At 37.4% G+C, this 21392-nt stretch overlaps 3 protein-coding genes across 4 annotated transcripts; 2 read left to right on the plus strand and 1 right to left on the minus strand.

The window, feature by feature from the left end:
• Window positions 1-796: 796 nt before the first annotated feature.
• Window positions 797-3082, plus strand: LOC121771747 (proteasome assembly chaperone 3-like). Its single transcript, XM_042168609.1, has 7 exons — window positions 797-976; window positions 1231-1278; window positions 1359-1405; window positions 2305-2371; window positions 2476-2519; window positions 2612-2669; window positions 2894-3082. The coding sequence occupies exons 1-7, from the start codon at window positions 917-919 to the stop codon at window positions 2948-2950; spliced, it is 381 nt and encodes a 126-aa protein (XP_042024543.1). The 5' UTR covers window positions 797-916; the 3' UTR covers window positions 2951-3082.
• An 18-nt stretch (window positions 3083-3100) lies between these two features.
• Window positions 3101-10197, minus strand: LOC121771746 (serine/threonine-protein kinase fray2-like). 2 transcript variants are annotated; one of them, XM_042168608.1, is made up of 21 exons: window positions 9941-10197; window positions 8521-8777; window positions 7785-8039; window positions 7429-7553; window positions 7282-7326; window positions 7109-7190; window positions 6952-7020; window positions 6711-6881; window positions 6532-6597; window positions 6359-6427; window positions 6156-6269; window positions 5975-6048; window positions 5332-5562; window positions 4570-4661; window positions 4396-4472; window positions 4062-4184; window positions 3947-3989; window positions 3816-3862; window positions 3657-3718; window positions 3523-3574; window positions 3101-3411 (listed from the first exon to the last, which is right to left on the minus strand). In XM_042168608.1, exons 2-21 carry the CDS (start codon window positions 8686-8688, stop codon window positions 3358-3360), a joined length of 2019 nt encoding a protein of 672 aa, XP_042024542.1. In that variant the 5' UTR covers window positions 8689-8777; window positions 9941-10197; the 3' UTR covers window positions 3101-3357. The 2 variants fall into 2 exon arrangements, with proteins under 2 accessions (XP_042024542.1, XP_042024541.1); XM_042168607.1 differs by having other exon boundaries at window positions 8521-9001.
• Window positions 10198-14711: 4514 nt separating this feature from the next.
• LOC121771817 (probable phospholipid-transporting ATPase 8) lies at window positions 14712-20621 on the plus strand. The gene is made up of 11 exons (XM_042168711.1): window positions 14712-15699; window positions 16479-17839; window positions 17934-18044; window positions 18144-18420; window positions 18526-18614; window positions 18688-18796; window positions 18873-19082; window positions 19194-19319; window positions 19467-19565; window positions 19670-19861; window positions 19942-20621. The coding sequence occupies exons 1-11, from the start codon at window positions 15274-15276 to the stop codon at window positions 20497-20499; spliced, it is 3558 nt and encodes a 1185-aa protein (XP_042024645.1). The 5' UTR covers window positions 14712-15273; the 3' UTR covers window positions 20500-20621.
• The last annotated feature ends 771 nt before the right edge of the window (window positions 20622-21392 follow it).

Below are 21392 nucleotides of genomic sequence, written 5' to 3' on the forward strand. Positions count from 1 at the left end.
AAAAATGAGATCAAATTGCAAAATACTATGAGATTTGTTTTCCATTTACTATTCTATACTCCCTCCGTCCGCGGATAAAAGTTCTATTTTTCAGTCCGTCCGTGAATAAAAGTATAGTTCATAATTACCATAAATGATAAAAAAGACACATATTCTATTAATTTATTCTACTCCATATATTAGAGCATCTCCAATGGCGGACGTCCGGTCGGACATCCGGTCGGACGTCGCGACGGGCGACCGGGACGTCCTCCATTGTGGCGTTTAGGTCGGATACGGACGTCCCGTGAGGACGTCGTGTGTCCTCGGACGTCCCGGCGACGGGCGGGCGGACGTCCGCCACTGTGGCAAGGGTCGGACGTCCCGGTCGGACGTCCGGAAATTATTATTTTTTTTTAAAAAAAAACTCTATATATACGGCTCGTTGAACTTCATTTCAACGCGGAGTGAGCCAGGGATGTTGGATTATGTAGAGGTTTAGGATGAAACGTTGCATCCCTCCGTTTTTACGTAATTAAATTATTGTGATTTTTTTTATTGCGGGATGTCCTAGTGGGAAGGGCGGACATAGGAGGGGATGTCCTAGTGACGTGGCAGTGGGATAGGAAGTCCTAGTGACGTGGCAGAAGGTGTTTTTGGGATGTCCTAGTGGATGTCCTAGTGGGATGTCCGCCCACTGGAGATGCTCTTATTTAAAATTAATTTATGCAAGTGAAACTAAATTTTTTTCACTCAATTTTTTACTAATATTTTTTAAAACCATGAAATAAATGAGAATCCTTCGGCGAGAGTACTTTGGTTCGTTTAAAACCCAGTGGAGGTTCAGTTCCGAACCGCCCGAATGCTCAGCCATCTGAAAAACTAACCCCTAAAAATTCGTCGGTGAAACATTCGCAAACTCCAAAATTCCGCGCAAATGAGAACGTCGAATCCTGCTTTTCCCGTTCGGAACACCTCGCTATGTTTAGATATCAATGTAATTTCTGTTTCTCCTGCTTTAATTATCTGAGATATTTGCTTATTTATTGGTGTAATTGGATTTCAGTGGTTATAGTTGTGCGAGCTTTTTATTGCGTAATTGAGCTCAAATTTAGACCTAAAATTACTCGAGATAAACAATCCATGAGTTATAATTCATTTCGCCCTCATTTTTTTGGCTGCTGTAATTCCAGTTTGCCTGATTCGTTATTGACTGAAGGAATTTTTACTGTCGTATTCATTGTTATACAGGGACATAAGACGGATATTATCATAAGCAGCTACGAAGATCATATTCTTGTGAGATTTTAGTTTATTTTCTAAAACTTGATATTTAGGTTTTTTTTGGAGGTATGTGTTGATATTTGGATTTATTTCAGGTCATGGCAACTCAGATTGGAAGCATGGGAACTATATTGCAAGCTAGGTATTTCCATAACTTTAGATTAAATTTAGATATTTGGATGTTAAAGATAAGAGCCTGTATTTCTTTAGTTGATTTTGTAAAAAAATAAGTGATTGCACTGCCTTGATTTACTTTAGTTGAGCAGCCGATTTTAGTGACCTTTTTAGGATTTATTTACCATTTTTATTAGTATTGAGCTTTCAGTGGTATGAGCTCATATAATTACACTACTCTGTCTGAAATACTATAAGACTGTTGTTAGTCTAAGGGATCTGGAAACTGTAGTTGCTTTGAATTTTAGGTACTGGATCAGAAATAACTGACCACATGAACTCAAGAACCTCGTTATGGATCACAATTAGTCGCTCATGAGATGTTGACTGTTGAGTAATGTATTGGTGAAATGAGGCCATAACTTGACATTGTAATTGAGTGTGATGTATTCCGTGTTTCATTAATGGCAAACTGCCTATATACTTCTGCATTCGTCTTGATGTTTTTGTATATTCGATTTATTGGGCTGGAGATTGGAATTTAGTTTGTCCTCCAAGATGCTGAGCGCAGCTCAAAAGAGGCTCAAGCTTCAACTAATTGCTAAGCTTTATATGGAGTGCCTCATAAGCATTAAGTAAATATGAGAATTTTGAGATTGTATTTTTGCAAATCAAAACTACTATCCCCACACACATAGTCCTTCACTCCTTCCTGTGCTTCTATTACCCGATCATTGTCCATGACATGGGGCATTTTCCATGAAATGGTAATGTATGGGTGCATTTGTCTTAGACTCTTAGTATATGGCTTTCTTCTGTCTGCTTCTACTTCCACTTTTATTCATGCCTGCTTTATATTTTTCTTCCAAACATTTATAGATAGAACTGCAGATAATGGAAATTAGCAAACATTTTGTTGATTGTCAGGAAAGAGGGAGGGGTTACAACTGATCCAACTTACAGCATCTCTGTAGTATTTGGTAAACGAGATGAGGTAAGTGGATCTTCATTAAAAGTGTCTTTCTATTAAGTTGAGGGATCTTGTTGCTTCTGTTAAGGAGATACTATCATACTGATGTATAAGGTGACTGTTTGCAGCCCATGCTTATCGCCTGTGCTCGACAGTTGATCGAACATATTAGGTATTTCGTGATACCAGTCTGATGCATCATTTCCATTTTGTAATATTGCTGCTTTGCAATCAACAACGACATAATTTCTACTACATTTGCAGCAACTCTGGATCATCGAAAACATTAGTCTTGTCCCTTGGTCTGAGAGATCATTCACTGGTATGATTGCACCCTCTTTTATTTTTACTATAAAATTAAATGTCAGATTTCAGTGTATATCCCAATCTTTGAGCATTTTTTAATGTCTGTACGTTTTCGAACACTTGAAAAAATGATCAGAAGTTGTGGCATAATCCAACATTTGATCTAAAAATATGACCATTTAGGCAACTATATACTATTCTAATGTTTTACTTTTTGCATCTTTTCCTTTCTACGTGCAGGGGATATTGAAGACAATAGTTTCAGCTGTAACCGAGAAACTCGCTGAGGTAATTTAACTCGATCGTCCTGCCATATTGGACTTGTAAGGCCCAGTCTTTGTTAATTTAGAAACCTTAATTTTGAATATGACGTGCACTCTATATTCATACATTTTTCACTTCTATCTAGAAACTTGGTGTTATATGTAATATCTGTGCGGAATCTCATTTTGGAAGAAAGAAACTGCTAATTGATATGCAAAAACTTGATAAAAATGCTTCAATACAATGAAGTGGAATCTCCACTAAGAAACTGCAGCAACTCATGATTGTAATGTCAAACAAACAACTAGACCAAGCTCACAATGAACACAAAACCTCAGCATACAAACCAAAAATGCATTGGAAGTATATACACAGGAAATTTTCCTAGAGAAAAACGGAGGATAAATTTGATAAATCACGAGCTTCCCTTGTGTCTCTCATTATTCTGGTATCTTGTCATCTTTCTTGAGCATCATGAATAGTTCTCGTTCCAACTGCAAAGAATCCAACAAAACCCAGCAAGTTAATATGACATACACATGTATTTGAACAGGGATTAGGTTCAGGGCAATTTTGTCCTTTGAACGAAGAACCGAAAGACGAACCTTCGTGTTCTTAGCCTTGAGTCTCTGTAGTTCCTCAACCATGCCTCCGACACTGATATTCGAAAATCAATTCAGCATGGTAGGGCATTAAATCCAGACAAAATCAGTGTGCATGAGTGATTTTGGTATCATACCTTTGTTGCATTTGAATCACTTGAGCTTGTAGCTCGCGTTCGCGTGCTGAACTAGGGTTCATCTGCAGAAATAGCAAAACATGGTTTCAGTTTGTTTATTCTGAATGGAAGGAGATATTGACAAGAAATTGGTGAATTTTTCGACCTAAGCAACTCTACCTGCAAATGGTCTGTTATTCCTGCATCTGTTGACTCATTAGCATTTCCTGCAAAGAGCCGATATCTAAGCTGATGGGGGGAAGGTAAAGGAGCATCATACGGGTCATGTACAGATTTCCGTTTGTTCTTACCTGATGTTTGTTCCACAAACTCGATCATTTTGAGCAGTCCATCCTGAAAAGATAAGATGGGACAGATGAGCAACAGATGAGCGAATAAAGTGCAAAAGGTTGAGATGGGGCTTACTCTTTTGATTGTATTATGCTGCAATATGCACTGCAATGACTGGAGAACTGAAGCATTCAAGACACTAGAATTTGTTGGGAATGCAGAACCACCAGAAATCGAGTTTACATGGTTCACCGGATCCTGGATTTGATAAGCACGATGGTTAACTCCTAAAAACTTAAAACTGAGCTAAGTACCTTACAATCTACTCCGTAGGAGAATCTACATCATACTCATTCATACTATCTCACTAGCCCATATCCTTGCCTCAGCAATGTGAAGAGGATATAGTTAATGATGATTTGAACATTTTTGTAAATATATCACGCAAGATGGTTGGATATTTTGATACCTTGATATTCACATCTGCTGAAGTTACTTTGAACCGTCCTCTGCGCTCGACCACAGCCCCTTCTGATGCATCCTCTCCTGGATTTACATTTAAAATATGGGTGTAGCAATTAGAACGAGAAAAAAAATTTAATAGAAAGCTCGGGCTGATGTAGGTGATTAAATAATGAACTACCGGGCCCAGAATAATTGAAATCTTTTCTTTGACGATTCTGCAGCGGACCACTACAATTTCGCTCCACCTGGTATCTCTGTGGCATATCTTCCCTTCATAAAAATTAAAAATCAGCATCTCAAAAGCTGACTGTAGCATGTCAAATTACTTGAGAAACACGGGATACGATGAATACTTTAACGCCGGGCATTCGATTTTTATCAATGCTTCCAAAGTTAAACAAGCAGTCAAAAAAGTTCAAAGACTCACCTCTAGGAATGAATTAGTTAGGACTTTGTGAATTTTCACCAACAAGGTTATAGGAGTGCAAGTGTGGATGTAAACAAGTTTTGAAGTAGGAGAGTCACGGAGCTTTCTATGAAAGAATTTTCTAGTTTGGAGCTAAAAACAAGAGATGGACCAAACTCCAAAGAAATAATAATGCGATTTCACTAGCAACAACCCTCACTTCCCCCAAACATACCCTGCCCCTGCGACCCCAACTCCCCTGCATCGCCACCCCTCACAGGGCCCATCCCCAACACACCCACATGGGAAGCAAATTAAATGATAAAATAGAAAGGAATTAAATGAAGCACAATTAGACGAGGAATTAAATGAAAGCACAATTAGACGACATAAATGCAACCATAGTAACTCAATTAAGTAGGATTATATCCGAGAAGAACTAATCAAAGTTAAAAATAAAAATCTAAAGAAAAACAGTAGTTACCTTTTGCCTTTGGAAAGTAAAATTGCATTACTCAAGAGAGGAGAATATACCTGTCTCCGTCACCATTGAAATTTTTAGCAGGGAGGCTATTTTCCTGCAGTACAGGGATGCTGGGAATTCTTTTAAGACTTAGACGAGAATCTCCACCGTCATTTTTTGCTGTTTCTTCATCTGCAGCAGTTGTCAATGGCTGTTGTTGGCTTTGTTGTTCGGAGTCTAAGTGGGCGGAATCTCTTGAACTTGGACTACCAGGGTCATCCTCATGTACATCAAAACAACCTCTGCATTCAATAAGTCTACAATAAATCTCCTCATATATAATCGACTAATAAACACAGTCAATGAATCCGAACATAAGAGATGAGTTAAACCTCAGGGATGAGTAACATGGTCCATGGACAAAAAGGATATTACTGGTTCTTATTTTATTTAGAGAAGAGACTTGCTTGAAAAATAAAACAGAATAAGGTTTATTATCTACAAAAATTAGTAGCTGATGGATATGAATACACTTTTGTAGCTTTTGAGATTTTTTTATGAACCGACTACTCTATATTAGAAAGTGTGCATCGGATAAGCCCACTGTGGAACCATCCAACATCGGCATACTAGTAGCTACCAACAGATAGACAGAGAAATGGTGAAGCATTATTTAAGGTATCAGGGAAACAAAAGCACATCCGGGTGGCTTACTTGAGAGCCTTTAGAGGTTTTATAGGAAATGCAGCCAATGACTTCTCCAAATCATCGATATCATTGAGCTCATCCTATGAACATAGGAAACAAAATATATCAATGAGAATAGAGAACTAAATGGGGAATATAGCTAACAAAGAAGCCACAAAGCATGCAAGGATATCAAATACAATCATACTTCCAAATGAGAAGTAGCACTGGAATTATTTGGCTGGTTGAGATCATTCTGGCCATTGATGTGTTTCCATCTCATACTTGAGTCTTCTGACCATGATGTAGGGTCATCTTCAATCTGCGATCAACAAAAAAGACCTTAGTGAATCTTGTGCTAAAATTTAACCATTAGCCAAGTGATCAGAAGAAACTAGTAAGTTGGTATACAAGGGCAGCCTGATTCCTTAGATCCTCCAGATTGAAATTCCACGCGCTGACACCTCGAATGTATTCTTGCTGCACATAGCAACAATTCATGATAAAGGCAAAATGTCAACATTCAAGATTCTCTATAATCTGTTGTCCAAACAGTTTCGTTCTTCAGTTAAATGATTCCTTACCTGCGATAGATGTTCTTTGTCCTCATATAATGACTTATTTTGCATAAGAAGTTCTGCATCTTTAGCCTGAAAAATGTACATGATTCTTTACACAGATCTTAACCAAAGTAATGAAGCAAAATACAATTCATGTTAAACAAAAGGATAAACCAAACACGAAAATAAGGCAAGCAGGAGACCTTAAGATTCCTAAAACCTTCAGCAAGTGGGGATAAGCCGTCGAGGATAGCACGAGCCAAATAATCAGCTGGTTTAGCATGTTTGAAGAATGGGTGCTTCAAAAGCTTTTCAGAGCTGGGACGTTTTTTCGGATCCTTTACTAAGCAAGCAGCAACCAAATCTTTGAAAGACTGCAAAATTGTGTACTTCAGTAGCAATGTGAGAGATTCGACATTGTAATTTTTCTAAAACAAGATAAACCTTAGAAAATCGTCTGTCTCTTTCATAGTCCAGCCCTGGTGGAGCATTTTGCAAGGTCATCAGCAGAACCTGAAATTTTATAATAACAGAAGGAGCAGACTGAATTCTCTGCACATTTGAGAGCAAGAGAGAGAGATAGGAAAAAAAAAATCCGAACCTTCATTGGTGGATACTTGGAGAATGGTGCATGTCCATGAGCAAGTTCAAGTGCTGTTATTCCGAATGACCAGATATCTGCTCTGTCATAGGAAAATATTTTGCATAAAGAATTAAAAAACATAAATACATCAAAGAAATTAATTGACCAAAAATTCTTTTATGAATACTCACTTAAAATCATATCCATGCAATTGCTGCATGACTTCAGGAGCCATCCTGATCAAAGCAAAAGAAAATTTGAAGTCAAACCGCTAGCATGTATTGCAAATGGCGTGCACGTAGAAACTGAGAACTAATTTTTTACGTGGGATAATGTACCAGCATGGGGTTCCAACAAAAGTATTTCTTGAACGCTGGCGATCACCGGTATCAAACATGCAAGCAGCAACTCCAAAGTCCGCTAATCTGACAGAACCATTAGTATCAATCAATATGTTACCAGCCTGCAATTAAGAGAACAAAAAACACATCAACCATATACCAGAAGGCACATAGTTCCTCAACTGTATAAAGTAAAGAGGATGCTCAATTTCAGGTATCAGTAAATAAATCTGAACGTTATGAGGATTGTCTGGGTACCAAGTTACCCGATGATTCAATATTAGTAACTAAGATAGGGTTTGAACTGTAAAACTGAATGACACATTATAGCCTATGAAATAATTATGGCACACCTTTACATCTCTGTGAATATGTCCATGGGCATGAAGATACACCAGAGCTTTAAGAACTTCACACAATACTGTTGCAATAACAGGTTCCTCAAAACCTTCAGGATAAGCTGATTTCATAATGTGAAGGCAAGATCCCCCTCCCATGTATGGCATCACAACCCATAGGTTATGGCCCACAGTGAAGGAACAATGAGCTTGCAATACATTCGGATGATCTGTCAAAATCATTGTTTGTACCTCTCGCCGGATGCCATCCTATTTCAGTCAATAACCCAACAGGAAAAAGTCAAAAGAAAGATGCAATATACTGCACAAATTGCAAGTATGCTTAACAATCACAACAATAGTAAGCCTTCCTAGAAATATTGACACCTTAGCCATGCCTAGAGACTAGAATAAGCAGAAACTCCCAACCATCAAGACTCATGCCTCCAAGTTCACCTTATCTGTACATCTAATAGAATTTTATTCCTTTATCCCTAACATAATCTGTGGTGTCAGGTGTGTGATGTCTTATTTACTCTAATCTGGTCCTGTCCCCACCATTGCAAAATTTAAATATTCCATGACAGTTTTTATAAGCTGATAATATTCATGACTCAAAAGCTTTCTGTGTATCCATATGAGGTAAAAGACATGAGCTCAGCTATACAAACATGAACATCTGAAAGCAATACTAGGTATTTTTGATAAGTTCAGCTGCTACAAATAACAGATAGAGGTGAAAAGGACATACCAAGTCATTATTACACTTCTCAAGATCAAGAACTTTGATTGCAACACTCTCATTAAGCGGTAAACAGAGGGCTTTATAAACAGTAGCACTGACCCCTTCTCCAATTTCCTCACACAACTTGTAATCTTTAGCAGTAAGGGGGAATTTCTTCTCTGATGGCTGCTTCATGATTTTCTGTTTTTTTTATTTTGTTGAATCTTCTACACGGCTACCCCTTGCTGACGTAGTAAACGTCCCCTCACTGGTTGCAATGGAGGCTGGTGAACAAGTAATATAGTATTATGGTTATTTAAACAAGTTAGCATTGTTCCTCATGTGCAAAAATGTTCAAGAGTTTGTGCTCAGAGAATATCAATCTGATGATGGATCGAGAAAAATAGGAAGGATAAATTAGCAAGTGAAGCCTGATCACAGTCACGTCAAGCCGCCCCTGAACGTGCAGTGCTGTCCAACCCTTAAAGAAGTGATAACTTGTGAACTTCTACATATTAGAAAAGATATGATTATAAAGTTAATCCTCTTGCAAATTTCAGTCAAACACCAAGTCTGCTTTCAGTAAAGCATGATACAATAAGATATCTGACAGTTTATAAAAACCAAATCAACAACTGTTGAGAAAATACAGTTATGATGGCATGGGGTCATTTAGTTATAACTTATAGTAGGGCCAAATGCTGGGGAAGAACACTTATGACAATTGATAACTGATCAGCTGTACATGTTTAGCAAATAGCATGTCCCACTAAAGGCACAGGAAACTGATAATGGTATATCATTCATGACTCATGGTTGAAAAGAACTGAAGTTGCATGCAGCAATATATGCACAGACAACATAACGAAGAAAAAAAAATGAAGTATGCAACTTCAACAGCTGTGTAACCAAATTCACAGGAAATGGACAAATTAGCTTCATCCGATGGTTACATGAAGGCCAATCACATCATAGGTCGATGCATATAAGATATTTATGTTACTGACTAAAAATAACTAAGTACTAGCTTTTCTCCACCACATTGCTTCTGGCACCAAATTAACATACTACATGACTGCACTCCAGCTAAAAGTTCAACTAACACGATCTGAAAATGCAGAATCTAAAGCACCTTGAAACGGCAACATGACAAAATTGAAGGATTTTATTTTTCATAAGATTAAAAAACAAATTAACTGCAACATGTATCAGAACAGAACAGAACAGAGTGATAACAACTATCCTAACACATTTATAGCTTAAATTCCAAATAACATAAGCTCGAAATGCAGAATATCACGATTGTTTCTATTCGAAGATATACAAAACAGCTGCGTCGTACATCATGACAGAGTAAAAATAACAATCCAAGCACAATTATCGCTACAAATCCAATAAAAAACACTATGCAAATTCACAAGCAGCTCTTCTCCTTATTTAGACTGACCTAGGGTTCCGGAGAATCGCAGAATGAGAAATGCGACTATTTCCGACGCCTGATCAACGGCGGAATCCGAACACGGCGTTTACGGCGGCGATGGTAGAACTTCCGGTATTCAGCAACAACGATCTCAAATTGTCAACTGAATACGTATTTAGCAATAGAATCTGGCGTATATATCACAAATTTAGAATCAGTAGCTCTACTGTATGACAAGCGTAACAAATGGTATGGCTTATTCCGTCGCTCCTTTTTTAAAGGAATCAATTTTTCGTTTATTTGATAGGCAGAGGGACAAGTGTATCGCTAGAGAGAGTCGGTGCCATGTGGTCCCCAGGGGATGAATCCCGTTTACTAGTCAACTCAGCTCAACCGGGTGTTCGATTGCTCGGGTCGGGTTTAGTTGTTCCGACATTTTCCGATATTCAATTCACTATTTCACGATTATTCAAGTAAGATATAATAAGAATAATTTTAAGTAACATTCATTCTACCTCATCAAACTCTATCTTGTCTAATTCATTAAATTGAACCACTCATTTAAAGTGTGATTTTAACTTTACTTACGATACTACCACAATTTTATACTCCATTTAATTGGGAGAGATTGCATAGTTTTCCAACCATATATGTTGGGTTCAAATATGTACAGTATATATCAATGCTAGGTGACATATATATATAATATAAGTGAAAAGTGCCGAACTGGCATATATAAATGAATATGTAATAAATTAAAGAAACTTATGTGCTTTCACATTCTCAAATCTAAAGTGCCTAGTTTAACTTAATTAACAATGAAAAAAATATTAGACTAAACTTTATTAAGTTAGTGATCAACGTGGTGTGGAGAGCATAATGATAATTGAATCACATGAGATGAGATGTCGCAATTATTGTTCATCCACTCACACTATAAGCTGATCGTATATTCGTATATGTATATTGCAATTATTTAATCATGCTTTAAAAAATGAAATTTCTAATACAGTTGACATTTGAGGATGTTGCTCATTTACTGGGTTAACAATTACTAATTCTCACTGCCCATTAATACTATAACCACATTTTAGTAATTAAACATCAATCGCTACATATTATAAATGATATTGAGTATTGGAAACCATTAATTCTGATTTTTAAAAAAATACTAGTAAAGTTGTAATTTAGTAAAGAATATGTTCAAAATCTTAGTGGGATAGTATTTTGAAACCAATAAAAGCAGAAAGTGGTTTGGTGGGCAGCAAAACTCAAAAACTTGTTTTCCAAATTTTTTTTTCTAAGTATATATTATTCGAACGTCCTTTTCATCTCTAATATTTTATTTATCATGACAAAATCTAAGTATTGCTGCAAAGTTTTAAATCTTATCCCCTGCTCTGATTTAGATAATTCAATTTTAGAAAAGTCAACTTAAAGATAGTCAAAATAAATCGGGAAACAATATCGGGCTATAGCCCAAAAACTTCATGTATGCTTATTGGATATAAGTGGCCCAACTTAGCTTTGTTAATAATATCAACAATTTCCATTAAACATGGCATGATTCAAAACTGTTTTGGGCCTATAATGAGTAACAAAAATATTCCAAAAGATTATTTTGGGTTTACCCAATTACAAAGTTAAGTAATACTCTCTCCGTCCATCCGTGAAATATTATTCAGTTTTACCATTTCGTTCCATCCATGAAATGTTGTCCACTTTACTTTTCTTTTTTTTCCTTTTTTGTAAATGTACATCACTTTCCACTAACTCATTACACTCACAATATATTATAAAACTAATATATAAATATGAGGTCTACATTCCAATAACTTTTTTCACTCATTTTTCTTCGCATTTCTTAAAAATCGTGCCGAGTCAAATATGGACAACATTTTGCGGACGAAGGGAGTAATAGAAAAACAATTGAGATGACGAGAAATTGCAATCATGTACGTAGTTAGTTTTATTCCATGAGATGTTGCTCTCCAAATATAATTCTCTCTCTCTATACCATTTATTATCTTATTTTCTCAAAACGGATGCTTAAAAGAAGTGCATCTATTATGGTGGGACAGCGAGAGTGTAAAACTATGAAAGAACAAAGTACAATTTATAGTAAAAATATAATAAAATATATAATCATAAACATTTTGATGAAATAAAATATGTAGTTTTTAAAAATATGAGAGAAGTTAACTCTCGTCATATAAATAGTTTAAAAAGGAGATAGAAATATTACTACTATTATTTAATAAAGTAAGGGGTTGGATCATTAATTATGTGTATGAATAAGGAGAACTTAATAAAGTAAGGGGTTGGATCATTAATTATGTGTATGAATAAGGAGAGATAAATATTTGATCATAATATGAATTGAGAATTGAGAGGAGTCGTTGATAAATAGTTGGTCAAAAGAAAGAAAATAAAGATGAAAGTGAAAGTACTCAAATTTTTAAATCAAAATTACTCTTTCTGATTGCAATAATTCCCATGCAGTTGCTATTTTCGCTAGTGGGCCCATCGACAATGACGGGTTAGCCCGATAAGCACGTGGCCTCACTTTGTCAAATAAGACGGCCCAATTTTACCGACCCCATTGCCTGCCACGTATTAGGAATTCACAATAAAAAAAAATCTTATACGTGGTTTATTTTAATTTTTTTATTATGCATATAGACTAATTGGTTTTCTATAGTCAATTGAAATTTTACACATGTTTACATGTCTGCATAATGTTGTAATGTGAGTAGATGTGGCAGGTGCTCGTAATCGTCATTTTGTAGAAAGTCATACATTATGGATATAAAATAACAATATTCTATTTAGCCAATCATATTATTTTTTCAAGATTAAAGCATCTATATATGCAATTTCATTGACTAATTCTTTTGCTAATTTGTAAATACCTTGATAATGAGATAATTGACCTAAGTACGTATTTTAAACTAATTAATACTTAAAAGTCAAAAATCGAACTAGTTAATGATATATGAATCTAGCATTTAACAATCATACTAAGTAAAACAGTAGTTTGGCATAATCTGGTGGACCAAGATAAATTTGTGGTACCAACAAATTTTTGATAATTTGAATTTTCAACATCACTTTAAAAGTGGAATTAATTATTACTCCTACTATATAAACATGCATCACGATACTCAATTCTATGCAAAATAAAATAAGTTTTATAGTATGCATAAAATTTCAAGTAAATGTGCATATGTATGCCATGCATCTGTTTAGATGCTTATTTATGAATATGAAATATACTTTATCAGGATACCATATTACCATGTGTACCCTCCACATCAAATTTTTTTTCCATGCATGTTAATGTTATTTATTGGCTTAATATATTTTCACATTTGATTAGCTAATTACATTATATTCAAATATTTCTCCCTTCTTACATGCACGTTTTTTTATAGATTAGATAAGAGAACTTATCCCAAATATTAGTCAATTAAAAAAAGATAGCTCATTTAAGTCTATAAATCTCATATTAATTTTATTTCCCTAAAATATAATGTCGCAACTCGCACGCACATACACATTAGTGCATTAAAATTTTATTATAGTATCTATTGGTATATTATAATACTACTGAAGTGTAAACTTGTCAAATAACAACTGTGACTATACAAAAGTTAGTAGTATTACATAACTTATCAAACTTTGCCGAATTAAGAAAATTCTTCATACAAGTTTAAATCTAATCCAACAAATGAATATTACAAAGTCGTGTAGGTGCTTATCACCGTACGGATATACCGTCGTAGTCGCACCACATAATTCAACAACTTATGTGGCGTTGGACGGTCCAGATTGCGCAATCAATCAATCACGATGGCCAACTAATCGATCTATCTTATGAAATGAGTTACATCAACCCACCCTATTGTCTTTTTCTTTGGTTGTTTACTTGTTTTTTGGCATGTAGTAATTGTTTGTATTTGGCATTTGAATTAAACGTATGAAATTGTTTAGTTCTTCACAAATAAAATATTTTTTTCATATTCTTTTGCATCTATCCAGCACAATGATGCATCACTCAGTGTTTATTCTCTTAAAATTGATAAGCACATAATACGTGCACGGAGTGTTACGCAAATCATTTGCATTAGTATTCATAGTATGCAAATGATTTGTGTAACACTATGTGCATGCATGTGTATTATGTGCTTATCGATTGTAAAAAATTAAACACTTAATGCTTAACATTTAAGTGAATGTAAAAGCATTCCATGCGTGTGATATGTGCTCATAGGTTGTAGGAATTTAAATACCGAACGTGTGCACCTTTTTACATGAAATATGAAAACATTTAATAAAATAAAAAAATGTGAAAAATAAATAGTTTAAGTTAAGCATTTCTTAACACCAACAGGTAATATCTATGTGGTGCTCAGTGAAGTGCTTAAAATAGATAAATAGCAAGTAAAATGCTCTTTAATGGCACAATCCCATTACTTTCTCTTGAAATTCGTTGTGTGTAGTATTCATCTGACCAAATTTTATCGAGATGCGATAACTCAATTATTAATTTCATTATCATACATGCCTAACTTGTACAAACAATGGTAAAATCAGAATACAAATTTTGTATTGTAATAGCAATCTTTGTCTGGTCGTGTCAGCAACAATTATTCTACTCTTAGATTGGCGCATGCATAAATTTCTGCGTCTATAAACGTAGCCCAATTTATACTTTAGCCTAAAAAGAAGCCACATACAAAATTGGTCGTGTCACATTTTATCATAAATTAAGACCAATACGATAATGTAGTTAGTATGCTAGAAAAAATACGACACGACATGAAAATCTTGATTACATCAACACTTAATCATGGCAGCTGATCATCATCATTAACTAAAACCGAACAAATTTCCACTGTTTTCCTTCATTCCCATTTCGTGCTCCACTCTGTTGATTTCAAATTCGTCAACGAAGAAGCTAAACTAACTCCAAACTCCCACCTGTTCTCTCTCTACAACTCCAAGAAAGAGACAAACGCTGACCCTTTCTCTCTCCTCGCGATCACGTAATGGCGGAAGGAAGGAGGGAAGAAAGAAACCTCGAGAACTTGCTACCAAAGTAAAGAATGGATTTTATGAGGGGAAACCAAACTTGAGGTTTTTCTTGACAGCTCAATTTGGTTGGATGCTGATTTAATTCTTTCCCTTTTCTTCCCCATTTGGGTTTAGTGCACCTTTGTTTTCTTCCCCTTGTTGGATTCTTGAATTTCTTGCTACAGCTCATTTGTCGATCTGTTTATGCAGCTATTTAATGTGGATTCTTGAAATTATTGCTACAGCTCATTGGTTGATTTGAGGAGCTAATTTGAGTTGGTTTTATGAATTTGGATAAGGTTTCAGACAGGGGAGATATGGCTAGTCCTAGGAAGAAAGGGATTAGGTTTAGTAGATTGTATTCATTTTCTTGTTTTAGATCATCATTTAGAGATGAACATAGTCAAATTGGGCTCAAGGGTTACTCAAGGGTGGTGTATTGTAATGATCCTGGTAATCAAGAGCAGATTCTGCCTAGTTACCCGAAAAACTATGTCTCGACTACCAAGTACACCGCGCTTAATTTCATCCCGAAGTCGTTGTTTGAGCAGTTTAGGAGGGTTGCAAACATATATTTCCTTGTGGTGGCTTGTGTGTCTTATAGTCCCCTGGCGCCTTACTCTGCGTATAGTGTGCTTCTGCCTTTGCTCTTGGTGATCGGGGCTACCATTGGTAAGGAAGCCGTTGAAGATTGGAGGCGTAAGAAGCAGGTATATACTCTTATCGCTTTTATCCTTTTTCGTTGCTTTTGGTTTGTTTCTGTACTAGGGATATTGCTCTGTTTGTTTGCTATTGTTCGTTGCTCGTTTTGGGTGGAAGAGCTTCCTCATATGTTGATTTTACCACTTGTTTCGCTTTGTCTAGATGCGTGAGGCTGTGTAGCAGAAGATTTATTTTCCGATTGTGCAATGTAGCCTCAATCAGGAAAAGCAATTGGTAGAATTGGAATGATGGTGGAATTTCCTTTTTCGGTGGTGATATAAGTAGAATTGTTTGAACTAGAGAAGGATAGATGAGGCCAAAGCTTGTGACAGTTTTATAGGAGAATTACTTTAAATGTTTCAAAAATCACTGAAAGGGATGGAAACTTGATGTTTCGTCGAATCAATCCATAGTTTGCATTACTTTTGTAATTAAGAATATTTGTCTTGATAGACTAGGCTATATGACTCAACTGTTTGCAAACATTAGATAGAAGGGTTTATTGTGTGATAGCAGGTAGTACCTGTTCAGTTCACTGAGCATAATGCGCTGATTTTTTTAGTATCTAATTCATCCGTGTGAATTAAACTCGTACTTGGAAAAATTCGTACTCCGGATTTTATTTGCAAGCATAAAAGTGATGCTATTTAACATTCATTCTTGTGCATTTTATTGGAAAGAGAGGTTATTCTGTTTCTTCAGTGGTTGTATTACGCTTGCTTGTTTTCTCGTTTCTCAGTACACCTTGACCCGCGTAATGAATTTTAATCTGACAAACTATTTTCAGGACATAGAGGCCAATAATCGGAGGGTTAAAGTGTACGATAAAGATCGTGGATTTCTAAAGGAGAGATGGAAGAATTTAAGAGTCGGTGATTTGGTAAAAGTTCACAAGGACGAGCATTTTCCTGCTGATCTGCTGCTTCTCTCCTCGAGTTATGAGGATGGGATTTGTTATGTCGAAACTACAAATTTAGACGGGGAGACTAATCTAAAGGTGAAGCACGCTTTAGATGTTACATGCACCCTGAACGAGGATAATTCCTTTGAGCACTTTAAAGCCGTTATCAAGTGTGAAGACCCGAATGAGGATCTTTATTCTTTTGTTGGAACTCTTTACTATAACGATAAGCAGCATCCCCTCTCCCTGCAACAGCTTCTTTTAAGAGATTCTAAGTTACGAAACACTGACTATGTCTATGGTGTGGTTGTTTTCACTGATCATGATACGAAAGTGATGAAGAATTCTATGGAGCCTCCTTCGAAAAGGAGTAAGATTGAGAGAAAGATGGATAAAATTGTGTATGTCCTCTTCACTCTGTTAGTTTTCGTATCTCTTGTTGGGTCGTTCTTCTTTGGAATCATGACGGAGAACGATATAGACGATGACGGGGAGATGAGGAGGTGGTATCTTAGACCAGACCAGACAACTGCATTTTTCGACCCGAATAATGCGTTAATGGCTGCCTTCCTACATTTCCTGACCGGGCTTATGTTGTATGGGTATTTGATACCGATATCCCTATATGTATCTATTGAGATAGTCAAAGTATTGCAAGTTATATTTATCAATCAAGATATCAATATGTATCATGAGGAAACAGATGGACCAGCCACTGCAAAGACGTCGAATTTGAATGAGGAGCTTGGTCTAGTGGATACTATACTCTCTGACAAGACTGGAACACTGACGTGCAACTCAATGGAGTTCGTCAAGTGTTCAATAGCTGGAACTGCGTATGGCCGTGGTTTAACAGAAGTGGAGAGGGCTCTTGCAAAGAGAAGAGGAGATGCACTTGATGACTCTGAAGTCACTTCATCTGCTAGTTTGCAGAGTGACGATGGCATGGCACCAGGAGAATCGGTTAAAGGCTTCAACTTTTACGATGAACGGGTCTTGAATGGTCAGTGGGTGAATGAGCCTCATGCGGATATGATCCAGAAATTCTTTCTGGTTCTGGCACTCTGCCATACAGCCATTCCCGAGGTCGATGAGGAAGGAAAGGGAATCTTGTATGAAGCTGAGTCGCCAGATGAAGCTGCTTTCGTCATTTCTGCTAGGGAGCTTGGCTTCGAGATGTATGAAAGAACACAGTCTCACATCTCTTTGCGCGAATTGGATCACGAGAGCCACCAAAAAATCGACAGGTGCAATCTCTTTAAATCTCCATGCTTCTTTTTGGGAATTTTATTATTATGTGGTGTTATATTATCCTAACTTTATGTGGTATTGTTTTTACAGACAATACGAGCTTCTCCATGTGTTGGAGTTTAGCAGTAGTCGGAGAAGGATGTCCGTGATTGTAAGAAATGTCGAAGACCAGTTGCTACTTCTGTCCAAGGGCTCTGACAGGTACATTTCTCTCTGAGGACATCGATGCACTAGAAGTGTCCTGTTTTTTCGACATGGGCCTTCTGTTTCCTTGCTTATGCATTTTGTGCTTGCGTGCAGTGTAATGCTTGAAAGGCTCTCGAAAAACTCACAAGATTTCGAAGATGTCACCATGGAGCATGTCAAAAGATATGCTGAAGCAGGGTTACGAACTCTAGTACTTGCATACCGTGAGCTTAGCAAAGAAGAGTTCAGTTCGTGGGAGAACGAGTTTATGGATGCCAAGGCAACTGTTGGTCCAGACAGAGATGCATTGATCGAGGCGGCGGCTGATAAGATCGAAAGGGACTTGATTCTCCTCGGTGCTACAGCTGTAGAGGACAAACTGCAAAAAGGGGTCACTCTCCAACTTGCATTTTCTTTCATTTGTTCACAATGAAGTGAATGGACTTCGTCCAGATGTAACCGTTCTTGATGTTATTTACTCGTATGCGCTCTCTAGGTTCCCGAGTGCATTGAAAGGCTCGAAAAGGCAGGAATCAAAATTTGGGTGATAACAGGTGATAAGATGGAGACAGCCATTAACATCGGGTAATGTTAATCGCTACTGTGGCCATTAGATTGAAAGCGACATGCTATCTTATACTACCGTGATTTTGTGTAGGTTTGCTTGCAGCTTGCTGCGAGAGGATATGGAGCAAATTGTGATTACGTTAGACTCTCCAGAAATAATCGAGCTAGAAAGGAAAGGCGACAAGGAGGCCGTTGCAAAGGTAACGGGTCCTAAATATCCATACATGTCGTTAAAATACACCTTCTTCTAACTTGTCTTCTTGTTTGCCATGCTAGGCTTCGCGTAAAAGCATAATGAACCAAATCAGACAAGGAACATTGCTACTGAGTTCGTCTGGAGGGCACTTTAGTTTCTTGGCTTTGATAATTGATGGCAAGTCACTGTCGTTCATTCTGAGCGAGGATCTGGAGGGTCCGTTTTGGCAACTTGCAGTTAGTTGTTCCTCTGTTATATGCTGTCGATCCACGCCTAAACAGAAAGCCCTTGTATGTCCTATCTCCACCTTTCTCAAACACGCTTCGTTGTTTTTCTGTACTGTTTTGAAATTAGAGTTTACTAGGATCAAATAATGTAATGTCACTGTTGAAGATATTCAGATTACAAGATTGGTTAAGAAGGGAACAGGCAGGACGACGCTGGCTATTGGCGACGGGGCAAATGATGTTGGCATGCTTCAAGAAGCTGATATTGGGGTCGGAATTAGCGGTGTGGAAGGAATGCAGGTAAACTCAGCTCCCGTTTTACGCCTTTGTTTACTTTCCCTCTTGTATATCTTTCCTACATTGCCCCGATTCTTCTATAGCACGATCTAGACTCGTTTATGACATAGCTTGCAACCACGTGTTTCAAAACTGGACTCGTTTATTCAGGCTGTGATGGCAAGTGACTTTGCCATAGCACAGTTCCGATTTCTGGAACGCCTTTTGTTGGTTCATGGCCACTGGTGCTACCGACGAATCTCTATGATGGTATGTCTCCATTCCCTTAATCGAGACTTTTCACGACTCGTTTAGAGTATATGGTATCACGATAATCTGACGCTCTTCCTTCTGCCGTTCTGCTAAAAATGCAGGTGTGCTACTTCTTTTACAAGAACATTGCGTTCGGGTTCACTCTCTTCTGGTTCGAGGCTTACGCTTCCTTCTCCGGCCAGCCGGCTTATAACGATTGGTATATGTCGTGCTACAACGTATTCTTCACCTCGCTCCCTGTGATCGCACTTGGTGTTTTCGATCAGGACGTCTCTCCACGACTCTGTCTGAAGGTACGAACCACCCGTGATTTAGTCCCGTCCCAAAATTATAGTAGTAGTTATCGTTGAACGGGAAAGTGTCGGGTTTGCAGAATCCCGAGTTATATCAAGAAGGAATACAAAACATGCTCTTCAGTTGGCCGCGGATTCTTGGATGGATACTCAACGGGATCATTTGCTCGGTCGTCGTCTTCTTCTTCACCACCAGCTCTGCTGTGCACCAAGCATTCACCGGAGACGGCCGCGTGCTCGACTTCGAAGCGCACGGGGTCTACATGTACACGTGCGTCGTGTGGGCCGTCAACTGCCAGATGGCCCTCTCGATCAACTACTTCACGTGGATGCAGCACTTGGTCATCTGGGGAAGCATCGTGGTCTGGTACGCGTTCCTGCTCATCTACGGGGCTTTCCCGCCTCTGTTCTCGACAACGGCCTACCAGGTGTTCGTGGAGGCCTGCGGGCCGAGCCCCATTTTCTGGCTCGGGACGCTGCTCGCGGTTGTATCATGTCTGCTGCCTTACGTCTTGTACAGGACAGTTCAGACAGAGTTCTTTCCTATGCCTCACGACATTATCCAAAAATGGCAAAGGGAAACCTCGGATGATCGAAGGAGTAAATTGAGGGAGAAAGATACATTGTTGTGTAAATAGTAAAGTATGATAATTTGTTGGCATTCAAATTGATGAAGCCCAATTCACTGATTGTAAGTATGATAATTTGTAGATAGCTTTGTTTGTATACAAGGTTTTTTTTCTTGGTCAAATTTTTCTAATTGTGTATGTTGTTATCGCAAGGAAGTTTAAATTTCAAGAAATTAAGTTGCTTGCTCTGGGAGAGGAGACAAATTAATAAATATATGATGACATATTTGGCCCCTTTTAGAGGATTAATTAAGAAGTTAAGAACATTTTTTTCATGTGAACATATAAAATGAGGCTTTTGTTGGAATCGTTTTATTTGTGATTCGACACTGTTTAACTCTTATTTTAAGTTGATGACATAAAAATTAATAAAGGAAATAGAAGCTGATAAAATTAATATGATGACAGAATTAGTGGGAAGGAGAGAGTGTAGGTACGATAAATAATCTCATATTCAATTGCACTACTCTATCTAAATTGTTTGGGGATTATTAAATTAGGTTATTTCTGAGATTTTAACAAAGCATGGAATTGTTGCTAAAAACTTACGTGGGCGTCCGCTTGCGCTCATAATGAGTGTTACCATTAGATGACATTAATTAGGGTGATTAAATGTGGAGTAATTAGGATGAATAATCGAATGTTTTCATAGCGCGTACTAACTAGTAGAGCGCGTAAGAAAATATGGCTCGGGTCGTGGTGGAGGCAGGTCGGCTCCGGGCACACGAACACCCGCTTCCTCGCCACCGGCGTCTCCCTCTTCAGCAGCTGTTAAATCAGACAATTATAATGGATTTGTATGTATAATGTAATTATCTAACAGAAATTTAAAAAAATGACCAATTTGATATAGTACTTCTTTATTCGTTTCTGGTGAACTATAGTATATTTTTATAAGGAAG

Source organism: Salvia splendens, chromosome 16 (genome assembly GCF_004379255.2).
Source record: "Salvia splendens isolate huo1 chromosome 16, SspV2, whole genome shotgun sequence".
NCBI classification, from domain to species: Eukaryota; Viridiplantae; Streptophyta; class Magnoliopsida; order Lamiales; family Lamiaceae; genus Salvia; species Salvia splendens.